Genomic DNA, 12,560 nt, shown 5'->3' with positions numbered 1-12,560 from the left:
AAACAAACGTTGATTTTCTTGAAAAACGAACTGAATTATTTGTTTATTTGCATCATTAATGTATTTCAAATATTGCATAAAAAGATTTGAGGTTAAATAAAAAATCTACAGAATGTGTCAGAATAATTGATTATTAAAATAATTATTTGTTGCAGCCCTGAACTAATAATATGGAACTAATATCTGTTTGATTCGCCATATTTCTGAATAATGTGACAAATAGAGTGTAACGCAGGAGGACCGTATTCATGTATTAACTATTTTATGGTATAGATTTTTACATTTTATGTCAATGTGAGGTTCATCCAGATGTGGAGCATCTCTGGATCATTTACTGAACCCTGACCCGATAACGAGGTTCTGGATGAAACCAGAGACGGCTTGGCTCACATAAAAAACATTTTCCGTCCGGCTCTTCGTCCTCCTCCTCCTCCTCAGCTGCAGGTGAGCAGCAGCTGCTCAAACACTCTGCTGTCTTTGTTCTGCTGTTTGTGTCTCTGCAGCCTCATGTTGCTCCTGCAGTGAGTTCTCGGTGCGGCCAGCAGGGGGCGCACGGCAGCAGCGGCATCAGGGCGTGACAGGGAGGAAGAGGAGCAGCAGTGAAGGACACTCTGCTGCATCCAGAGGAGGCACGTCGGGGAAAGCTTCTGCTTCTGCTGGTTCTGATCAACAGTTCTCCAGATTTTCTCTCAACTTCTTCACTGCAGAACCAGAACATTGTTTAAAAATAAACAGAAAGTTTATTTGTAAAACGAGCAGAATTATAAATATTTATAAATGCATCAAATTAAACGCAAAAAACTCAATCAGAAATAATTTGCTGAAAGAAGTGAAGCTGAATTCATTTCTATCTTTTGTCTCTTCCACCTATCAGAGGAGGCCCCAGTCCAGGAGGGAAACTGTCGCCATAGCAACGCCCTCCAGCACCTCCTTTAGTCTCCCCACCGGTAAACGTTCCCAAACAGTTAGATGTGTCTCTCCTGCAAGCAAGAGAACAGATCAGCAACCTTCTTTCAGCCAGCTGACTGGCAGTGTGCAGCACTAGGTGTGGGAGGGGCAGCTTTCAATCAGCTGGAGAAAATCCTGGTAACTAAAACACTGAACCATAAGAAGGGTGTGATGGGTCGTTGGCACATTCTGCTAATTGTGAAGCTAGTTTTTCTTTAGCTTTAGCTAGCTAGCTAGCTAAAATTTCCAGTTAAATTCCTGTTTGCAAACAGTCAGTTGAATAACGTTTAACGTCTGGGTCGAAGTTTTGGTTACTGACTGTTCAGAATTCTTCATAGTTACATGTTTACATACATGCTATTATTTTGAAAAAACACCAGTTCTATCTCACAGGAAATGCAGAAAACATCTAATGATGTTTTTTCTGTACCCAGAATGCATTGCTGCAGTTCTACAAGAAGTTGATGTCCAACTGCTTTCTGACTGGTCAGTTAGCTAAAATCAGCAACAACAAAACTGAAACCATGAGTGAAAGAGATGATCCTGAAACGCAGACGGTCCAGGACCCTCATGATCCTGTTGAGGGTCATGAACTCTGTTGTCACAAATGTTGCGTTATTGAAACACGGTGGACTTTAGCTGTTTAAAATTTGTTTCTGACAACTACCTTGATGGTAGTGCTTTAGCATTAGCTTTTTAACATTAGCTTCTGCTAAGTAGCACGTTGGTATAGCGCATTAACTGCTGGTAAATACCTTGTTGGTAGCTATTTCACTTTAGCTTCCTCTAAATACTATGTTGGTTTAGGGCTTTAGCATTAGCATAGACAATGTTTATGATTAGTGCTTTAGGGTTGGCGCAGCTAGATTTTTACTTGGCAGTGTGAAACTGCCAATCGCTCCATGCTAGCTCACATCAGAGCCAGAGAGATTCGTCGTCTCCATGACAACACCCTAAGATGAACAAACCGGACCCGGATTAGTCCAACCGAACCAGGAAGTTCAGGCAAGAGCATGAAAAGCAGATGGAGAACAAAGACTGTGTTTCCAGTTGCTACAGCAACGGTGAGGACGGTGGTCAGAGCCACAGCAGAAGGTCAGAGGGTTTACATTAAGTTCATTTTTCAGCAGGAAGTCAGTACCTGCAGACAGGAAGTGGAACAATCTGGGTCAGAATCAGCCTGACGAGCCTTCAGCTGGACTTTTAGGGTGGAGACGGATGGACAGTCAGTCAGTGAATCAGTTAAGTGAATCAGTGATTCAGTTAGTGAATCAGTGATTCAGTCAGTCAGTCGGTTTGGTTCTGCTGCAGCGGTCCAGTAACCAGCGGCTCGCCCTCCAGGCTCTGATCATTCCCAGAACCGGATCATGAATTATGGAGAAGCTCTTGTGACTCCGTCTCTTTAAGGTTAGCGTCGCTCTCTCTCTGACCGCCTCTCTCTGCCTCTGACACACACTGTCTCCATGGCAACGCCCTTAAAGGGCCACACCACCCTGTGTCGTCCAGCCGGTGACTGCTGAGGCTCCATCAATCTGCAGCTGATCCATTTACATGCATCGAAATGCTGCGACATGATTGGCTGATTCGCCGGTTATCTAACAGTTTTTATGAGTTAAGGAAGGAGGGAGGGAGGAAAGAGAGAAGGAAGGAAGGAAGCATAGAAGGAAGGAAGGATTTTCCATATTATCATTTAAATCCCGTCAGGAAGGTTAGCGTTAATAAAAATATAGTCCAAGTATTTTCTCCTGTAGACGAGGATGTTTGTCAGAGGAATAAATGAAAGCGCAGCAGCTAATTTAGCGTCTCCAGAGTCTGTCAGCACTTTGTGTTGATGAGTTTCTCTGCAGCGGCGGATTCGCTCCAGAGACGCCGTCCTGTTCGCTTCCTGGCCTCATAAAGTCTGTCTCTGGGAGGAAGCGTCGGCTCGGCCTGGATCTGGGGAAACGAGTCTGTTCTGCCACGTCCCGGTTGTTTCTGGGCCGTTTCTGCGCTAACGGTCCAGACTGACTGCTGCTGCTGAAACCGTGGAGAGGTTTTCATTATGTAGAGTCACTTTGTGCTTCACAGAGACGAATGTTTACTTTAATATGACAAACTAAGCTAACCGAGCTAAACTGCTGAGTCAGGCCCATCGTCTCCACCCAGAAGAAAAGCAACATTATGGATGGATGTTCCTCTCACTAATGGACTCTGACTCTATTAGGACAGTCGGTAATATTCCCTATCTGAAGCATTAGGAGGGATTAGCGAACATTAGCCTCTCTGTATGAATCTGAACGCTTTATTTACTCTGCTGCGGTTCGTCTGTCTGAAGGTTTTCTGCTGGTTTGAAATGTGAAAATTCTTCGTTTTCATCGTTCAGTGAGAGATTTAGAAGATCTGACAAGTTTTCTGTTAAAACGGTGAAGCGTTTCTGGTTCTGGTGTGACTGATGGACATCATGAGGAGGATCTGTTGGTGTACAGGAATATTCTGGAAGGATGTGGAAAACTGTTCCCAACTAAAAATCTGAACATTATTTTCGCAGTTAAGGTTTGTAAGTGATGCAGAACTATATGGTTAACATTTTTAATTATTTATGGTAAATTTAATATTCACACCTCCAAACAATTTCAATTATAGGACTAGCTGTTAAAATTAAGCTTAAATGCTAAACAACTTTATTCAATTGAAAGATTTACAAAACAGCAAAGCTACAGTTTAATAAAGATTAGAGCTTAAAATTTATCTGGAAAATGTGTTTAGGGGAAGCTGAGTGTGCTAAATGTTTTCAAAGCTAGCTAAAGCACAGAATAAAAAATTAGCTCCACTATTAGCAACTGGATCAAGCAATGTGAAGATGGTACATAACTATAAGTCAATTAAATAACCTAAGTTGTGAATTTTAATTGTTTATGTTGAGAATTATAGAATAAACATTGAATCCTTACAAACTGCCTTGTTGTGTATTAGCTTGCTAGCCTGTTAGCTTCAAAAGCTAACACTGATGTTCTCAGAGGATTTTCCGTCAGCAAAATTATCAGAACAAATTTCAAACAATTTAACATTTCAGTACAAACCTAATATTTCAGATTTGTACTTAAAAAATTTTCAAAGTTTTGGGCCTCTGGTAAGGCACAGACCCACCAGTGGAAGTAGTGGCGCAACTGCACATTATTCAGGTGGATGCGAAAACATAAATCGGCTCCCCCTCCCCCCAGGAAGGAAAGTCAGCGTAGAAAACATACGCTCGCTCCCCCCCGAGGCGAGGATACGTTAAGTGTGAAACTCGCGCTACATTTACCTCATTATGTGCGTGAGGTGAAGGAGCGTAAGGCGCGCTGATGTGTTTGGGAAAACATAATCGGCCCCCTCCAGACGGGGTTTTGGCGTCCCCTCTGGTGCTGCGCCCCTATGCGTTGCATGCGCTGCATACCCACTGTTTGCGCCACTGAGTGGAAGGGAAAATTTGCAATGTCAGAAGTTATTGTTAAATTGATTTAGAAAAATAAGACTTTACTCTTTAACATTCAGAGATAAACTTCTGCTGTATCCCTTTAATATAACTACTCTGATGATGTAAATCTATAAATAGTTTTCCTCTGCTGCCGTGAAGCACCTGCTCCTCTGAACAAACATCTGTGGGATAAAAGGCGCCGTCAGCTCTTCACTGTCGCTGAAGCTCTGAGGTTTGAATCGATGGTAAACCGATAAACTCCTCCATCAGTCAGCTCTGAGTTGGTTTCTTCTAACAGCTTAACTCCATAATGAGGAGAGCTGCCAGCAGCTGGCAGTGATGGAGGCAGCAGGGAGGGAGCCTGGACCTGCTGAGCTCAGCGCCTCCTGCTCTTTATCTCCCACATGCTGGAGGAGGGGAGGGCAGCAAAGACTCAGCAGAACTTCAGGTCACAATGAAGGAAAACGTTCATCTGTTCGTTCTAAAGCTGCTGCGATTCTGGTCCCCTGATCCATCCTGACAAGAACATAATATTTATAGAACACAAGCATCTGGAAACCGTTCTGATGAAGTCCAAGAGGATTTCCTAACAGTAGACTTTTTTCTTTCTCCTCAGAACCCAAAAACTCAGTGATGCCTGCAGTACCAACCAACTGAAAGAACCAAACAACCAAAACAACCAACAACTGAAAGAACCAAACAACCAAAACAACCAACAACTGAAAGAACAAAACAACCAAACAACCAGACAGCCATAACAGAACCAGGAGAAAACCTTCTAATACATCAGACAGCAGAAGGGGGTTTATATGATATTCATCTTTACAAGTATCACCGTTTCAAACTAAATGTATAGCTTGCAAACTAAGCTAAATAGTTTGTAAGCTATTTAGGTACAAGCTAAATATTTGGTTTACAAACTAAATATTTAGCTAGTGGGCTAAGTATTTAGATTCAAACTAAACAGTTAGCAGGTTAAATCTTGTTAGATAAATATTTAATTAGTATCTAAATATTTAGCTGAAAAACTAAATATTGGAAACTGGATCCTGAATCCAAACTCCAAGAACTGGAGAACCGGACCAGACAGACAGGAAAGAGGAGGAACTGGTTCAGACTGAATGGACCAGAACATTCAGTAGAAATGGAAAGTTCCCAGATCTCAACCTTAGAACATTTTTTTTAAAAAGATTTTGACTTTTTTGCTCCACTTAAAGTTGTAAATAATGATTTTAGCAAATAAAAAGAAATAAATGCTGATTGTAAAGTTGAACTCAGGATGTGAGGGTTCTCTGCTCCTAAGCGCCGTCTGTATAGTGGGATTGGATCGGATTGGGTCGGGACATTAAGGCTGTGCAGCCTTTCAATCAACTCGACCCAGTAAGAGTTGTTCCAGTACAAATATCCATCAGGGATCCATTAGGGATCCATCAGGGATCCATTAGGGATCCATCAGGGATCCAGAAACATTCAGCTCAGCATCAGAGAGACAGACAACAAGATCCTGCCTCAGAGAACCATAAAGACGATTCAGAACCGGTTCTGAACTAAAACTGGACCAGAGACTAAACATAACCAACAGAGTAGAAAGTACATTTATTAATGAAGGACAAAAATCCATCCATCCATCCATCCATCCATCCATCCATCCATCCATCCATCCATCCATCCATCCATCCATCCACTGTACATCAAGCATGGCTGAGGCAGAAACATTGGTCGGAGTTAGCATCAATTATAATTAATGTTTTTGAACATTTTTGTGGAAAATTTGCATCATCATAAAATAATCTGTTGATTTTGTGTGAATTCTCCCAATAACAGAATCAAAAACTGGCAGGACTGAAATTTGTGCTTGAATTAGTTGATATTTTTGTTTTATTTCCAAAGGCTTGTAGCTTAATTAATAGTAAATGTTTATGTGAGGCAGGAGAAACTAGTAAAGCTGCAGATATGGGACCAGCATGCACTGGGGCGGCTGGCGGTGGAGCAGGAGCCAATAGGAAACCTGCTCCTGTCATCAGCATATGAATGAACAACAGAGCAGAACATAAACAAAAACATGCCACACTTTTCAGTTTCTCCTTCCACTTTACGGTGAAGGTGCACTGTAAAAAATATTTGTATATTTGACAGTGATAAACAGTAAAAATATGTCAGGAAAAATCCATAAAGCGATGTCAAACTGTCGATTTGATGTGAGGTGAAAACAGTAATTTATACATTTTTACATTCATTTTATGGCTTGTTTTCATGTTAATTTTAGCAAAAACGATTGTGTTTTTTCCATTAAGTTAAAACATTTAGTTTTACAGTGAAACGTTGACTCCAGCATCATTTCAACGTAAAATTAACGACGACTTCTAACCATGAAAGAAACTCAATGTTTTACAGCTCCAGAACACGATGGACCGGCTCGGATCCGTCTGGTTCTGCTGCGTGTTCTCTGTGACACAGAGTCCGAATCTGACCCAGTCTCTGGTTCTGACCCAGTCCATGGTTCTGACCCAGTCTCTGGTTCTGATCCAGTCCATGGTTCTGACCCAGACTCTGGTTCTGATCCAGTCTCTGGTTCTGACCCAGTCGATGGTTCTGACCCAGACTTTGGTTCTGATCCAGTCTCTGGTTCTGATCCAGTCTCTGGTTCTGACCCAGTCTCTGGTTCTGGCCGGGTTCAGCCCGCCAGCGCCACACCGACAGGAAGCCTCAGGTGTTTGTGTCTCAGGTTTCTGCTGGATCACAGAATTCCCTGGAGTCCGATGAAACCGACCTGCGGGTCGATACCGCGCTCTGATCCGACGTAAACAAACACACTGGCATTCCCTGAGGGACGGCAGCGCCCTCTTTAGGCCCCGCCCTCTTTAGGCCCCGCCCGCTTCAGGCCCCGCCCCCTGTCGGTCACAGAGCTTATTCTGAGGTTTCGGGACTGAATGTGAGGATTATCCAGCAGGTGGGAATAATCCTCAGACATTCAGCGTTTCTCTGATGAACACAAACAAACCTGCAACGTTCTGGTTCTGGTCGGCTGAAAGCTGCAGATTCACTGTGAGCAGTAGCAAGCTGACTCATGGCAGCTTTAAATCTCCTCTCCTCTGCAGTCCGGACGGCCGAGCCGGGTCCAATCAGGGCCCGGATACACCCAGAATAAACTCTCTGCTTCCATCAAACTGTCTAAAATTATCTGGAAACAGGATAAAAATAGCCTCCTTCTGGCTGAAAATACATCTGTGACGATAAAAAACGGTGCTGGGCATCTAAAAACTGAGAATATCTGAGTTCTGCTGCTGATCACTTCTGGATGGAAAAGGATAAAAATCTGTTTCAGCCTGAAAGTCTGCAGAACTCAGAGCTGATTTCAGCTTTTCACGGCTCCGATGTCTGCAGACGGTTTAATGGAGTCTTCCTCATCCCAAAGGAGAAGACTCCACTGGGTCTATTTACTGATCATCGAAGAAACCCTGTTAATTATGTCACCGCTGAAACGTTTAAATGCTAACAGACAGAAAACAGAGAGGAGCTTTGCTTTGATTCATTTCTGCTCTCTGCAGATTTCCTGGTTTTTATATCAGTGTTTTGAAATACCAATCAGCCAATCGAATGAGTCGCAGTGAGCAGAACAGACAAGAAATGTTGCACAGCTAAAGAGCTAAAGAGCTAGCTGCGCTAACCATGAAGCACCAGTCATGAACATTAGAACATGTAACGTATGAAGTTAACCTGGTGCTGGGAGGTTGTAGTCTTTCAACTGCAGCTAAACTGAAGATAGCGCTTTAGCATTAGCTTCTGATAAATATTGTGATGTGAAGCATTGTAACATTAGCTTCCGCTAAAGACAACGTTGGTGTAGTGCTGTAGCGTTAGCAGATCTGCAACACCCTTAGATTTTCTACTTGTGTTAATATCTTGTTCTTTCGTGTCTCTTTTATTTTGTTCTTGTTTGAAGTAAAATCATTGGCGAAAAAGAGGAGAAAGAATTAGATCATGAATATAAACTATTACAGTCCATAACTAAAACTTCAACACAGATGTTGAATTTTATTCAACTCAAATTTTACAAAACAGCCGAGTAAATAAGAGTTGAAATCTGGAAAAGTTAATTTAGGGGAAGCCAAGTGCCCTTTTCAAAGTTAGCAAAAACACCAAAGGAAAAATTAGCTTTTCTTTTAGCATATTAGCACAATGTTAGCATATTAGTGAAAGTGTCTACACAGACGAAAGGTCTGATCTTTTACAGTAGAATCTAAATTTGATTTAGTAAGAATGGGTTTTCAGATTAAATATTCCATAAATAACTTTAAGTTTGACTTAATTAGCAACTTTTCCCTTTATTATGATATTAGAGACACGTTAGCTTGACTGCATTGATTTTATCCCAGCATTAAATTGTGCAGGCCCTTTGTCTGTCTGAGAATACTCAAAAATACTTAATGTCTCAGTCAACATGGCCGCCAAACGTCCGCCTCTCTCCGGCCGCAGTCGGTTTCCCCTGGAGCGCCTCAGGGCTGACTGCTCAGGCCCCGTCACATCTGCAGATGAACCAGCTGGATGATCTCAGTTAAAAGTTCAGAACCTGCTTGATTCTGACCCGGAACCAGAAACATGAAGCAACACACGAGCCACGCAGACTCTGGACGTCATGACAACTGTTCCTGACTGCGTCCACGTTTCCAGTTTGGCTCGGCCGCTTCCGGTCCCAGGACGGCGGTCTCCAACCATCTGTCGGCCCGGCGGTCGGTCAGCACGCTCCGTCCGTCATCTGCTGCTACGCTTTCATCTTCTCCTCACACCCCGTCACCAATCTGTCCCCAAAGTTCCCTGGAGGACGGATTTCTGGGAACCAACACTAAAGAACTGTTTGGATTCTGTTGGAAAAACAGCTAAAACGTCCGACAGTTTTAAACATATTTAAATAAAAACTGTTCTCAGGTGGAAAAGGCAAATAGCTTCAAATCTGTTTCAGAGACGAGGGACTGCAGGCAGGAAGCCATCATCGACCCAACCAACAGGCTCCACTTCAACCTGAAGAAAGTTACTTTGAAGGAAAAGCTTTTCAAGGAACAAATCATTTAATCTAGAAAGAATAATGGACATACAGCTGCTGTTTTTGATCGTTATTATTAATCGATATGAATAATAATCATTCTGAGTTTTTTTTCACCACTGCAGTTCAGAACCAACCAGCAACCAGGAGATTTGGTGGGAAAATCGTGCAGGACGTCCGTCTGTTTGCCCTGAACGAAGTTTCTAAGGGTTAAAACGGAAACAAAACGATGGCTGCCCGTTCACTGGCGCAGATTTTAATCTGAGTTCATCTCACAAGATTTTCACCAGATGAGGCCAGAGGCTGGACCAGTCCCTGCTGCCTCATCGGCCACCTGTCTGCACACAGTCCTCCCAGTTCTCCCAGTTCTCCCAGTCTCTGTCTCTGCAGGTTCTGCTGCATCAGTTTCTGGGTTGAAAACAAACAGTCTGCACCCCATCCCATAATAACCACACCTAACAGCCCCAGCAGCTGCAATCAGGATGGAGCAGCAGGATACTGCAGCACCATCCCTCCATCCATCCATCCCTCCATCCATCCATCCTCCCTCCTACCTGCCGCCTTCTCCTTCTCTTTCTCCATCTCCGGCGGTCTTCCTCCGGCCTGCTGCTGCTTCCTTCCCGGTCAGCTGATCCCACCAACAGGCGTCGGTTCTGGGGAACGAGTCCGCTGCGGAGGAGGAAGAGGAGGATGAGGAGGAGGAACAAGGCGCGGTGTTTTTCCTCCTCCTTCTTCTTCTCCTGTCCTTTTTCCGTCTTCCAGTCCTCCCTCCTGCGGACGTCCGGGCTCGTGCGTTCACCTGGTCCAGTCCGCGCGCCGCTCCTTCTCTCTCTCTCTCTTTGCACGCGCCTTATTGCTGCAGCCCGAGACAGGAGTGACGTCACCACCGGAAGAGTTTTTAGGGTGACTAAATCATGATAGCCTTGGGGTTAGAGGTCAGTGATACCCGTCCATTTCAAACCCCGACTCTACTGCGCATGCGCAGACATTTTCATAAAGCCAGTTAAACAGCCAGTTTCTAAAAATCCTTTAAAATTTTCACCAGCTTCTTCTCCTCCAGTCCAGTTCAGGACAGGGTGACAGGGCTGGCCAGAGGCTGCTTGGGGCCCTGAGAAGGCGACAGTCCTGTTAAAGCGACAGTACGCTACTTATAGTTTAATCAAAAATATTTAAAAAGTGTTCTTTTCTCCATGTTTGTTAAATCCGTCACCATGAAGCAGATAATCTGTGAAAGGATCGATCTCCTCCACTGCCGGCTGGAGCTGCTGTGGCTGAAGAAATGCACCAAAAACAACCAATCAGAGCCAAGGGGAGGGGCTTCGTGCTGTCAATCAATCTGACATACTGACTGCTAAATGTGGTAGAGAAACAACTTACCGCTGCAGGAAACTGCAGTCCTGTTTTCCTGTGGCTAGTTAGCCACATCAGTGGCTAACTAGCCTAGCATTCATGACAAGTTAGTGGGGAAGCAACTGTAACATAGCAGTTTATTTATGTTCACAACAAACCTCGTCTTGAGAAACGAAAAGTCATTGCATTAATTGATCCTAGGTATCAATCAGTTAATTATTCAAATTACTTTAAACCAGACCAGACCAGAGGTCAGAGGTCGATTAGCGTTCACATCTCACCAACCGAACCGGACTGTATAGACAGACGGACCGGAGTCGGGTTAAAGCGACTGAACTGGGCTGGTGGGAATGTAGCCTGAATCACTCGGAGGTCAGAGTTCGCAGGCTTAAATACTCAAATAATTCCTCTGTAAATGTTCAGTTGATGTGAAATTAAGTGAAAAAGCAGCTAAAGTCCAAAAAACGTCTCAAGTAGCTACAGAGCTAACGAGGTTCACTGGGAAATGTGGATCACAGGAAGGAAAACAAACTGGAGAAGGTTCTGTTTCTGTACAGCGTCAGGCTTTTCTCTGAGCGTTTTGTACTTTCAGCATGTTAGGATGATGGATGGTTTCCCGCTGGCACGGCGACAAGCTCAGCCATAAACGCAGCAGGACGGAGAGAGGCGGAGAGCAGGTGGAGGACAGGTGCTGAGACGACAGGAAGCTGGAGGGAAAAATGACTGAATCAGGACAAAACAGGAAGCAGAATCAGAGACTGAACCAGGAAGTAAGAAGCTTTAGGATGGAAGCTGGAAAAATGAATAAAAGAATAAAAACATTAAAATCTGAGGGAAAATGGGGAAAATTAATTATTTCTTTGCTTATTAGAAATAATAATCCTGGTCACACACTGCTGTGGGACACCAGCTCCAGTCTTAAACCACAAGTCAGCCGGTGGTTGTGTTAACAACGTTTAGGTACGAATAAACAGACTTTCATGTATTATTAGATTTACTGCCAAGAAGTGTCATAAAAACAGAAACAAAATCAACCAAACATTAAATTCTGAGTTTCTGTGACAGCAGAAAAAGAACAGAAAATAAAAATAAGTCTGAAAACCAACAGCGAAGGAAAAAACTGGAAATGAACCGATGGTGTAAAAAATAAAAAACAACCACTGAAGAACGGAGGAGAGAAGAAATGAAGGGATGAGATAATAAGGAAATGAAAGGGAAGAAAAGCAGAGAAACAAAAAAGACTAAACAAAAAAGGAAATTATGACAAAATAAATAAAAAGAAAGGAACAGAAAGTTAAATTATCACAAAACAGGAGAAAAAAGAGAACATGGAAATGAATCATGCAGGAGAGAAAATGACTGAAAAACAGGAAGAAAAGAAAATGCAAAGAGGAAGTGCAGAAGCAGGCAGAGGATGATTTTCTGACTAAAAACAGAAAATAAAGAAACTAAAAGTCATCCTGAAGCTGAACGACATCCAGGTTCTACTGGAGCTGAAACGGGATCTTCTTCTGTTTTTATTCATCGTGACTGCTTCCAATACAAAAATATAAATAAAAGAAGAAAAATGTAAAAATAAGAGATAAAATGGACAGAAAATCTTCAGGAGCTCTTGCTCTCACTGCTGCCCCCTGGCGGCAGTGAGAGGAAACTACAGCAAACCAAAACATCCGACTGAGAGCAGGAACCAGGTCACGTGTCTGCTTTTAAACCAATCAACAGATGTCATAGGTTTAACATCCACCATGTACTGCATGTATGAAAAGTTTTCAAACCTTGTTGCAT

At 43.1% G+C, this 12,560-nt stretch overlaps 1 protein-coding gene and 1 long non-coding RNA gene across 2 annotated transcripts in view; one reads left to right on the top strand and one right to left on the bottom strand.

Moving 5' to 3' along the window:
- LOC106962659 (fibroblast growth factor 12) overlaps positions 1-10,282 on the bottom strand; it is a 39,838-nt gene extending 29,556 nt beyond the window's left edge. The window contains exon 1 of the mRNA XM_015057206.1: positions 9,980-10,282. Within this exon, the coding sequence (XP_014912692.1) occupies positions 9,980-10,007 (28 nt within the window). The 5' untranslated portion in view covers positions 10,008-10,282. The remainder of the gene's footprint in view (positions 1-9,979) is intronic.
- LOC106962660 (uncharacterized) lies at positions 1,644-4,022 on the top strand. The gene is made up of 2 exons (XR_001428026.1): positions 1,644-3,262; positions 3,394-4,022. It is a non-coding gene; the product is annotated as an uncharacterized LOC106962660 (long non-coding RNA).
- Positions 10,283-12,560: the final 2,278 nt, after the last annotated feature.

This window comes from Poecilia latipinna, unplaced genomic scaffold (assembly GCF_001443285.1).
Source record: "Poecilia latipinna isolate Pla-1442-1.1 unplaced genomic scaffold, P_latipinna-1.0 Scaffold1444, whole genome shotgun sequence".
Taxonomy (NCBI): Eukaryota; Metazoa; Chordata; class Actinopteri; order Cyprinodontiformes; family Poeciliidae; genus Poecilia; species Poecilia latipinna.
Note: the sequence above shows the minus strand (reverse complement) of the source record. Positions and strands in the feature narration are given on the sequence as shown.